The sequence below is a fragment of the Hemitrygon akajei genome, chromosome 5 (assembly GCF_048418815.1).
Source record: "Hemitrygon akajei chromosome 5, sHemAka1.3, whole genome shotgun sequence".
NCBI lineage: Eukaryota > Metazoa > Chordata > Chondrichthyes > Myliobatiformes > Dasyatidae > Hemitrygon > Hemitrygon akajei.
The window spans coordinates 98,219,132-98,231,249 of NC_133128.1; the positions used below are offsets into that span (position 1 = coordinate 98,219,132).

The window sequence follows — 12,118 nt, forward strand, 5'->3', positions numbered from 1 at the left end:
TGTGTTTCTCCCTCGTCTCCCCCACCTTCTTACTCTGACTCCTCATCTTTTTTTCTCCAGTCCTGATGAAGGGTCTCGGCCCAAAACATTGACTGTACTCTTTTTTCTATAGATAGAACCATAGAACCATAGGACACTACGGCACAGTACAGGCCCTTCAGCCCTCCATGTTGTGCCGACTCATATAATCCTTAAAAAAAGTACTAAACCCACACTTCCCCATAACCTTCCATTTTTCTTTCATCCATGTGCCTGTCCAAGAGGCTCTTAAATACCCCTAATGTTTTAGCCTCCCCCACCATCGCTGGCAAGTCATTCCAGGCACTCACAACCCTCTGTGTAAAAAACTTACCCCTGATGTCTCCCCTAAACTTCCCTCCCTTAATTTTGTACATATGCCCTCTGGTGTTTGCTATTGGTTCCCTGGGAAACAGGTACTGACTATCCACCCTATCTATGCCTCTCATAATCTTGTAGACTTCTATCAAGTCTCCTCTCATTCTTCTACGCTCCAAAGAGAAAAGTCCCAGCTCTGCTAACCTTGCTTCATATGATTTGTTCACCAAACCAGGGAACATCCTGGTAAATCTCCTCTGCACTCTCTCCATAGCTTCCATATCCTTTCTATAATGAGGTGACCAGAATTGAACACAATACTCTTAAGTGCGGTCTCACCAGAGATTTGTAGAGTTGCAACATGACCTCTTTACTCTCGCTGGTTTGTCCTTCCAAAATGCATCACCTCACACTTGTCTGGATTGAACTCCATCTGCCATTTTTCTGCCCAACTCTGCAGCCTGTCTATATCCTCTTGTAACCTTCGACCACCTACAGCTCTATCCACAACTCCTCCAATTATACACCCATCCTTCTGCCTTTACATCCAGGTCATTTATAAAAATCACAAATAGCAGGGGTCCCAGGACAGATCCCTGCGGCACTCCACTAGTCACTGACCTCCAGGCAGAATACTTTCCTTCCACAATTACCCTCTGCTTTCTACCTTTAAGCCAATTTTTTATCCAAACAGCCAAGGTCCCACTGATCCCATGCCTCATGACTTTCTGGATGAGTCTCTCATGAGGGACCTTGTCAAATGCTTTGCTAAAGTCCATGTAGACCACGTCCACTGCCCTGCCCTATCCTCTGGCACTTCCCCTGCAGCCAAAGAGGATTCAAAGATCATAGCTAATGCTCCTGCGATCTCTTCTCTCAATTCCCACAACAACCTGGGGTGTATCATATCCAGCCCTGGGGATTTATCAATCTTAATGTTTTTAAGAAGATCCAGCACTTCTTCTTCCTTAATCTCCACATTGTCCAGCACACAGGCCCACTCTACTTCGACCTCATCCTGATCAAGATCCTTTTCACTTGTGAATACTGAAGCAAAGTATTCATTTAGGACCTCCACAACCTCCTCTGCCTCCAAGCACATGTTGCCCTCTTTATCCTTTAGCGGTCCCACCTTCATTCTCGTCATCCTCCTATTCTTCACGTAAACATAGAACGCTATGGGGTTTTCCTTAATCCTACATGCCAAGGCCTTCTCATGCCCCCTTCGAGCTCTCCTAAGTCCTTTCTTTAGCTCCTTCTTGGCTACCCTATATTTCTCATAAGCCCCTCCTACTTCCTGCTTCTTATATCTGACATATGCTTCCTTTTTCCTCTTGACGAGTTACCTCACATGTTTCGTCAGCCACGGTTCCCTTTTCCTACCATTTTTTCCTTGCCTCAGTGGAACAAACCTATCCTGAACCCAGCTCAAGTGGTCCCTAAACTTCTCCCACATTACTTCTGTGCTTTCCCCTTTGAACATCTGTTTCCAATTTACTCTCACTAGTTCCTGCCTCTAACCTTCAAAGTTAGCCCTTTCCCAGTTAAGCACTTTACCATCTCGTCTAATTTTATCCCTTTCCATAGCTATGCTGAAGCTAAGGGAGTTGTGGTCACTCTCACCAAAATGCTCCCCCACCAAGAGATCTGTCACACAACCAGGTTCATTACCCAGAACTAGATCCAGTATAGCCTCTCCTCTCGTCAGCCAGTCCACATACTGTGTCAGGAATCCTTCTTGAACACACCTGACAAATTCAGCCCCATCTATCCCCCTTGCACTCAGGAGGTGCCAGTCAATATGAGGGAAGTTGAAATCACCCATAACTACTACCCTGTATTTATTCTTTGATCCACAGCACCTGCAGTTGTATTTTTGTGTTTTGATTCTAAAATCTGCCTCCTTATCTGCTCCTCAGTGTCCCGAGGGCTATTTGGGGGCCTATAGACTACTTTCAGCACAGTGATTGATCCCTTCCTATTTTTGACTTCCACCCAGACTGACTCCGTGGACACTCCTTCTGCAGCGTCCTCCCTTTCTATAGCTGTGACACTATCCCTGACCAGCAATGCCACTCCCCTCCCATTTCTACCTCCCATCCTGTTCCGTTTAAAACACCTGAACCCGGGGACCTGCATCATCCAATCCTGCCCTTCCTCCAACCAAGTTTCAGTAACGGCCACAACATCATAGTTCCATGTACTAATCCAGATGTTGCCTGGCATACTATATACAACTTTGAGATTGGTCTCCTCACAGGCAGCCATGAAATAAAGAAACCCAACAGAACCCATTACAAAAAAGACAGTCAAACACGCAATGTGCAAAAAAAAAACAAACTGTGCAAACAATGGACGTCAGTAAGTAATATTCATGAAACTGAACCCACAGCCACGAAGCCAGTCATCCCTGCAGCTGATTCAGAAGCCCATTACTTGCGTGCCACCGTCTCAGTTTAGCGCAGAGACAAGTAAACCTCACAGAGCAGTGACCTGAACAAGTCGGTCCCTCGCCTGCAGCCCCAATCGTCGTCGTCTGAACCCTTAGTGCCTAGGTGGCACATGGGGCTACCCCAATACCCTGACCTTTTTGTTCAGGCCCGTCACTTAAATTGTCTAAACCTTGATTTGATCCTCACTCTCAGATCCAGGCCCTGCTGCTTAGATAACACTCTGGGGCCCAGACCCTGCCACCCCAATTTAGCCCATATGCAACATGTGCAATATGCCCGGTACTTGAATTGATCAAACCTGGGGCATTTCCTTGCTCTTGAGCCCCGTCGTCTCGACTCTGCCTCGTCGCCACTCGACTTGTCTCGGATCTGCTGTGTGGAATTGCCTCCAAGTCCACTCCAGCAAACATTGGCTTATTCCCTGCTGCCTTGACTTGGCCTGTACACACTACACCGCAATTGTTCTGCACCTTTGAGTTCACACCACAAAAATGCCAGGACGTACAGGCAGTTCAAAAGCTCAACTCTGAAAGGGAAGTTCCAGGCTATTGATTGTAGTGATCATTTCTGAGAAAAAGTGTGTTTAATAAAGTAGTTTGCTTGTTTTGTTTGCTACCCGCAAGTCGTCACTGTGCTTCACCAACACCATCTTAATCCCGATACCCCATAGGTTCCCCCTCATTCTTCTAAACTCCAGACAAAGTCAGCAATCAAAAGTTTGACCATGGTGTGACTACATAGATTTCAATGCAAGAAGCATTGTAGGAAAGATGGACGAACTCAGAGCATGGATCAACACCTGGAATTATGATATTGTAGTCTTTAGGGAGAGTCGGTTTCAGGACTGGCAGCTCAATATTCTGTTGTTTTAGATGTGACAGAGTGGGAGCGATTAAAGGGGGAGGGGTTGTGTTACTAGTCAGGGAAAATGTCACGGCAGTGTTTAGTCAGGACAGACTGGAGAAATCGACTAGTGAGGCATTATGGATAGAATTGAGGAATAAGAAAGGTATGACCATGTTAATGGCTATATAATAGACCATCCAACTGCCTGTGGGAGTTAGAGGAACCAATTTGTATAGAGATTGAGACAATTACAAGAAACATAAGGTTGCTATGGTAGGTATTTTAACTTTCTGCGTATTGACTGGGACTCACATACTGTCAAGGGACTAGATCGGATAGAGTTCGTCAAATGTGTTAAGAAAAGTTTCCTTAATCAGTATGTAGAAGTCCCAAGAGGAGAGTGTGCAATATTTGATCTGCTGTTAGGGAATGTGACAGGTTAGGTGGCAGAAGTTTGTGTGGGACTGGAGTTCCCAACCTGGGGTCCTTGGACCCCTTGCTTAATGGTGTTGGTCTGTGGTCATAAAAAGGTAAGGGAATACTTTACATTTAGTGATCATAATGCCATTAGTTTCAAAGTAAATGTGCAAAAAGATAGGGCTGATCCACAGGTTGAGATTGTAAGTTGGAGAAAGGCCAATTTTGATATACTTGTCTTCGCTATATTATTGTGTGATGCATTGAACTGCTGTGATAAGTTAACATTTGACGATGGTAATAAACCTGATTCTGATCAGAGGTCTACATACCCCTCTCTTCCACGTACCTATGCAGACCTCTCAATTGAACCCACATCTGCTACTTCTACACGCTTGCACCACCCTCTCCGAGAAGACCCCCTCAAATTCCCCTTAAATATTTCACCTTTCACCTTAAAAGTATAGCCTATAGTTCTACTCTCACCCAACCTGATGGGAAAAGACTGCTTGCTTTATTCTATCTAACCCCCTCATAATTTTGCATACCTAATGTAAGATCTCCCCTAATTCTCCTGCACTTCAGGGAACAAAATCCTAACCTATTCAACCTTTTCCTGTAAGTTAAGTCCTTTAGTTCCACCAGTATCCTTGTAATTAAGCAGCAATTAACTAATTGATCATAACTACCGTTTAGATTCTTGGGACTATTAGTCTGTCATGCTTTGGTAGTTTAGTGCTTAGCACAACACTGTAATCTGTAAGGAGGGTGTACGTCCTCCCCGTGGAATACTTGAGTTCTGGTTTCCTCCCACAGTCCAAATATGTAGTGGTTTGTAGGTCATTGTAAATTGGCCTGTGATTAGACTGGGGTTAAATCGGAGATTGCTTGGCAGTGTGGTTGGAAGGGAAGGGCCTAGTCTTTGCTGTATCTCACTCAATATTTATTTATTTATTTAATAAATAAATTTATTTAAATAAAATAATAGGTGGTATTGGGCACAGCGAGTCGACCTGTTCCTTCACAGTTCGATCCCAACCTTAAGTGTTGTCTGTGTGGAATTTGCCCATTTTCCTCGTCACCACGCCTTCCTCCCACATCCTAATGATGTGTGAGTTTGTAGATTAATTCTCCACTGTAAATTGAGTTGGATGGGGGAAGCTATTGAAGTGTGGGGGGGGGGGGGGAAGAAAAATAGGATTAATGTGAGTTTGCTGCAAATAAGTTTGTTCGTGGTCAGTGTAGACAATTAAGGCCAAGAGACCTGTTTCTATTCGGTATGTCCCTGAGCCTTAAGGAAAGGTTGAATAGGTTAGGTCTTTATTCCTTGGAGTGTAGGAGAATGAGGGAAGATTTAATAAAGTTATATAAAATTACAAGAGGTACAGATAGGGTAAATGCAAGCAGGCTTTTTCAATTGTGATTGGGTGAGACTAGAATTAGAGGTAATGGGTTAAGGGTGAAAGGTGAAATTTTTAAGGCAAATATGAGGAACTTTTTCACTCAGAGGGTGTGCAAGTGTGGAATGAACTGCCAGTACAAGTGGTAGATAGATGCTGGTTTGAGTTCAACATTTAAGTGAAGCTTGGATAAGTACTTGAATGGAAAGGTGATGGAGGGCGATGGTCTGGGTGCTGACCGATGGGACTAGGCAGATTAGTGGTTTGGCATTGACTAGATGGGCCAAAGGATCTGATTCTGTACTGTAGTGCTCTCTGACTCTCTGACCCTAACAGGAACATCCAATGCAGATTAATGACCTACAGCAATTATTCATTAAACTTGCAATGCATTTCTTCCTCTCTTAGTTTAAGTAGAGGTTAGGTGAATACGAGGTGTTTATGTTTATTGTTCAGTAGTTCCCAAGCACTGGCTGTCGCAGGGTGATAATTGCTAAGTGCTGCAGACATGCCTCTCCTCCCACTGTTTGACGTAGGGCTGAGGATAAACAGTGGCTACGGTCATGAGAGCAAATTGTACCTTCGGGCACCTCTCAGCCTCAGGGGCACCAATCAGATGGGATAACCTCGCCAAGTCATTATTTTTACCATTGAATTGAAATCGTGCCTGTGGCAAGAGGGTGGAGTGAAGAGAGGGAGAGGGGGGAGATAGATAGATAGAGATATTCCTCATTCCACAAATGCTCCCTGGCTTGATGTGTATTTTTTTGATTTTGTTTCAGACAAACAAACTCGCATGAGTTGATGTATAGATTCAGTAGAACATATATGGAGTTAAAGGGAGTGGTGAAGTTATTGCACACTGTTTGGGCACAAATTGGCTGCCATTACAACAGTACCAACAGAGTCACCTCAGTGGCTATGAAACCAGATGAAGAAGCTATTCTTTGTTTAAAAGACACAATTTCTAATAAGGTTGATAGTCTGGCTGTTAAAGGATGAGAGCTGCCTAGTGGCATAAACCTGTAGTTGATTTAGTGAGATTTTCATCATTGGGTCATTAATAAAATCCTTTTAGATGTCCAGTCAGTCACTTTTCAACCCCCTACTGCCACAGTTTGAAGTTACCACTTGGCTTAAGAAAAGTAAAAGGAACTGTAGGTTTGTGAAGTTTGGTGGTTGTAGTATACTTCTCTTCATATCACAGTCGCGTAGTGATTGGTACAATAGTGGTGTCTGTAAGGAGTTGGTACATTCTTTCTAACACTGCTCGGGTTGTCTCCAGGTGCTCCAGTTTCCTCCCACGTCCCAAAGACATATGGGTTGTGGGCATGCTATACTGCCTCCGCAAGCATGCTGATAGTTGAAGGCGGCCCCCAGCACAATCCTCGCTGATTTGATTTGGTGCGAAGGACGCATTTCACTGTATGCTTCAATGTTTCGATGTGCGTGTGATGAGTAATGCTAACCTTTGTTAATCTTTCTGTTTGCTGTTGCAGCATCCTCTTCGCAGACATCGAGGGCTTCACCAGCCTGGCCTCACAGTGCATGGCTCAGGAGTTAGTCATGACCCTCAATGAACTTTTTGCCAGATTTGACAAGCTTGCAGCAGTAAGTCAACTCTGCCCAAATCATTCCATCCTTCCCAGGGTCACTTGTTCTGCTGTTACTACTCTGATCTTAAAAGTAAAGCGATTCTACAGCATCAAATGCAAGAGTTAATATATGAGGAGCATTTGACAGCTGGCCCGTACTCACTGGCATTTAGAAGAATGAGGGGGGATCTCATTGAAGCCTATTGAATATTGAAAGACCTAGATAGAGTGGATGTGGAGAGGATGCCTCCTCAGTGGGTGAATCTAGGACCAGAGGGCACAGCCTCAGAATACAAGAACATCCCTTTAGAACAGAGATTAGGAGAAGTTAGCCGGAGGGTGATGAGTCTGTGGAATTCATTGCCACAGGCAGCGGGGGACAAAGCCACTGGGTATATTAAAACATGGATGTTGATAAGTACTTAATTGATAATGGAGTGGCGGGGTTATGTGGAGAAGACAGTTGAATAAATCAGCCATGAAGGAATGGTGGCGTAGACTCAATGGGCAGAATTGGGTAATCCTGCTCCTATATCTTATGGTCTGCTGGTCCACAGTACTTTATGGGCCTGATTGACGTTTTTGAGGAAGTGACAAAAGAAATTGATGAAAGTAGAAGGGTGGATGTGGTGCATATGGATTCTAGTAAAGCATTCAGCAAGGATCCCCAAGACATGAGGCATGGGATTCAGGGAAACCTGGCTATGCTAATTCGGAATTGGCTTGCCCACAGAGGGCTGAAGGTGGTAGTAGACGGAGTGTACTCTGTCTGGAGGTTGGTGACCAGTGGTGTTTTGGGACCCCTGGTCTTCATGATTTTTGTAAATGACTTGCATGAGGAAGTGGAAGGGTGGGTTGGTAAGTTTTCAGGTAAAAGAAAGGTTGGTGGTGTGATAGTGCGGAAGGTAGCCAGGATACTGATACGATGCAGAGATGGGCTGAGAAGTGGCAGAGGAAATTCAGCCTGGAGAAGTGTGAAGTGATACATTTGGGAAGGTCCAATTTGAAGGCAGAAGACAGGGTTAATGGCAGGATGCTTAGCAGTGTAGAGAAGCAGATCTTGGGGGTCCATGTCCATGGATCTCTCAAAGTTTCCATGCAAGTTGATAGGAAGGTTAAGAAGGCGCATTGTGTGTCAGCCTCCTCTAGTCAGGGGATTGAGTTCAGGAGCTGCAAGGTAATGTTGCAGCTCTAAAACTCTGGCTAGACCATACTTGGAGTATTGTGTTCAGTTACGTTTACCTCATTTAGGAATGATGCGTAAGCTTTAAAGAGGGTGCAAAGATTTTCCAGAATACTGTCTGGACTAGAGAGCATGCCTTATGAAGTTAAGAACATAAGAAATAGGAGCAGAAATTGGCCACCTGGCCCGTCAAGCCTTTTCTGCCATTCAGTAAGATCATGGCTGATCTGGCCATGGGCTCATCTCCACCTACCTTCATTTTTCCCATTACCTTTAATTCCCCTACTATGCAAAAACCTATCCACCCTTGTCTTAAATATATTTACTGAGCTAGCCTCCACTGCTTCATTGGGCAGAGAATTCCACAGATTCACCACCCTCTGGGAAAAGCAGTTCCTCCTCATCTCCATCCTAAATCTATTCCCCCAAATCTTGAGGCTATGTCCCCTAGTTCTAGTCTCACGTACCAGTGGAAACAACTTTCCTGCCTCTATCTTATCTATCCCTTTCATAGTTTTATATGTTTCTACAAGCGAGCTTGGGCTCTTCCCAAGGAGGATGAGAGGTGATTTGCTGGAAGTGTATAAAATGATAAGAGGCTTAGAAAGAGTGGACAGTCGGCATTTTTATTCCAGGGTGATTAGAGGAAGGTGCAGAGGGCATGTGAGAGGGACAGTCTTTCCACAGAGAGTGGTAGACATTGCCATGGAGTGTGGAATGCCCTGCCAGGGGTGGTGGTAGAGGCAGATACATTAGGGACTTTTAAGAGACTCTTAGATAAGCCCATGGATGATAGAAAAAGTGAGAGCTACAGGGAAGGATTAGATTAATATTAGAGTAGGTTTAAAGGTCGGCTGAAGAGCTTGCACTGTGCTGTAATGTTCCACTGCAGAGGTTCCCAACCTGGGGTCCACGGACTCCTTGCTAAATGGTATTGGTCCATGTATGTTCTATGTATCTGCATTTCATTTGTATATTTTACTTGCCCTTACCTCCTTTCTTCTCTCGTTTTCAGGAGAACCATTGCCTACGTATCAAGATCCTAGGTGATTGCTATTACTGTGTGTCGGGCTTACCCGAAGCCCGGGCTGACCATGCTCATTGCTGTGTCGAAATGGGAGTGGATATGATTGAGGCCATTTCGTAAGTATGACCTTACAGCTAGCTCTCCTCACTCACTGCTGGGAGACATGCCACACTTGAGTACCTGGGCAGCTGACCCTGTGATCTTCCGGGTGATGGGGAAGCAGCAGCCAACAATCGGCTGGAGTAACTCAGCAGGTCGAGTGACATCTCTAAGGATTAGAGAAAGATTAGCTTTATTTGTCACATACATCAAACGTCGAAACACATGGTAAAATGCATCATTTTGTGTCAGCCCAAGGATGAGCTGAGGGCAGCTCACAAGTGCTGCCATGTTTCCAGAGCCAACTTAGGACTTACTAACCCGAGAGGGCATAAAGTTAAGCTGAATGGAGAAGAGGATAGGAGGATCTCAGAGGTACATATTTTACATTGAGAGTGGTGAGTCTGTGGAACACGTTGGCAGGAGTGGTGGTAGAGGAAGATACATTAGGGGCATTAAAGAGACTCTTAGATAGATACATTGGATGGTAGAAAAATGGAGGACTATGAAGGAGGAAAGGGTTAGATTAATCTTAGAGTAGGTTAAAAGGTTGTCATATCATTGTGGGCTGAAGGGCCTGTAGTGTGCTGTAATGTTCTGTGTTTTTACTAATCTGTACGCATTTGGAATGTGGGAGGAAACCGGAGCACCTGGAGGAGTCCCGTACCGGGCAGGATGCTCCTTGCAGACAGTGAGGGTTTTGAGCCCCAGCAGCTGGTGCTGGAAGTCATTACCTTACAGTGCCGTATCTGAGGGATGGGAGGGGAGGGAAAGGTCAGGATTTGAAGTAGCGTTTCGAGCCACAGTTTCAACAATTCCTACCCTCCAGTGATGCTGCTCAACCTGCTGAGTTCTTCCATATTCCAGTATCTGAGGAATCCGTAGTCTAGACAGGCTAAGCAAGTTGGGTCTTTACTCGAGCAACACACACAAAATGGTGGAGGAACTCAGCAGGCCAGGCAGCATCGATGGAAAAAAGTAAACAGTTGATGTTTTGGGCCGAGACCCTTCATCAGGACTGGAGAAAGAAGATGAGAAGTCAGAGTTAGAAGGTGAGGGGAGGGGAGGAAGGAACACGAGGTGATAGGTGACAGATTAAACTGGGAGGGAAGAATTAAACAGCTGGAAATTGGATAGGTGAAATTGATAAAAGACTGGAGAAGGGTGATAGGAGAGGACAGAGGGTCATGGAAGAAAGGGAAGGGGGAGGAGCACCAGAGGGAGGTGATGGGCAGGTAAGGAGATAAGGTGAGAGAGGGAAATGGAATGGGGAATGGTAGAGGTGGGCGGGGGCATTACTGGAGGTTGGAGAAATCGATGTTCATGCCATCAGGTTGGAGGCTACTCAGACAGAATAGTATGTGTTGCTTGGATATCCAGCATCCGCAGATTTTCCCTTGTTGGGTCTTCACTCTTCAAGGTTTAGAAGAATGAGGAGTGATCGTATTGAAGCATGTAAGGCAGTATGACGGAGCGGAATTTAAGCAACAGTCTTCTGGGGAAGAACAGCAGGTCGAGCAATATCTGTGGGAGAAGAGGAATGTCGACATTTCAGATTGAAACTCTGGATCAGAACTGAGAGTGGAGGGGGAGATGGCAGCTGGTTGGGGAGAGACCCTGGGTGGACTGGGGAGAAGGGAGAATACTGGATGACAGATGGAGGCAGGCAAACTGATAGTGTATTGTGTTTCAAGTTGAGGTGGGGGGATTATCTCTGTTTTCTCACCCAACACCATTGAAACAGAGTCGGTCACATGGGTAGAGTGCTGTAGCAGTTGCTTAACTCTTTACAGCACCATTGGGTTTCTGTTCCTGTGCCACACTTGGTACAGGGGATTGTATATTCTCCCCATGACTGTGACTGTGTGGGTTTCCTCCAACGTTTCAAAGATGTATGGGTTAAGGTTGGAGACTTTCAGGCACATGCTACACTGATGCCAGAAACATGATGATACTTGCAGGCCTCCCTCGGACTGTGTTTGTCACCGGAACAAAATGATGTGTTTCACTGCATGTTTCGTTGTTTCAATAAACGTGACAAATAAAGCTAATCTTTAATCATAACTGCTACATTTGTCCCTCTAATACAGTGGCTTTGCAGGATCTTGAAAAGAAAGTGAAAGGCACTCTGTTCAATTTGAAACTCAGTGTATTTCCAGAAGACAGTTGATTTTAGCCAAATGTTTACAATTTTCTTCCATCTGTAACTCTTATTTTGTTTCTGGTAGTAATCCCCCGTCAGAGTGTTGGAAAAATATTTGGCTGAGAGACACTTCTCATAGGCAAAGCTGGCTAACATATAGCTTGCATTGTGCCTTATTAAATGATCAAGGGGGTTTCCCTTGGTATTAATTAGCATCTACAGTGATACACACCTTTTAAAGAAGTTGTCTCATAATTACAGGCAATTTACTCATTAATTTGGGTGACATTTTAATTTGAACCTGACCCAAAAAGATAGGGAAAGCAAGGACTACGATGACGCCAGTGTCATTAACTTACTAATGTTGCGGTTCCAGTGTGCCTCATTAGCGTGAAGCCAGGGAACTAGCAGATCACAAGCACAAAGTAGTGTTTCTTCCTAACTGGTCTCTTCTCTCTCAGCCCTTATCTAGCCTTTTGTTATTTACACTCTTGACTGTTTGATCCACCCTGTGCCACTCTTCTTTAGTCCAGTCCCTATAAATTTGAGGTCATCTTAAACTTTACTCCCTGTTTCTTAATTTCTGTTTCATTTTACTCTAATATTTTATTTAGAGAAA

General features: G+C 44.7%; 1 protein-coding gene across 1 annotated transcript in view; it reads left to right on the forward strand.

Moving 5' to 3' along the window:
* The window catches only part of adcy5 (adenylate cyclase 5), a 416,408-nt gene that overhangs the window by 237,717 nt on the left and 166,573 nt on the right, over nucleotides 1-12,118 (forward strand). The window contains exons 5-6 of the mRNA XM_073046122.1: nucleotides 6,952-7,063; nucleotides 9,246-9,373. Coding sequence (XP_072902223.1) covers nucleotides 6,952-7,063; nucleotides 9,246-9,373 — 240 coding nt within the window. The remainder of the gene's footprint in view (nucleotides 1-6,951; nucleotides 7,064-9,245; nucleotides 9,374-12,118) is intronic.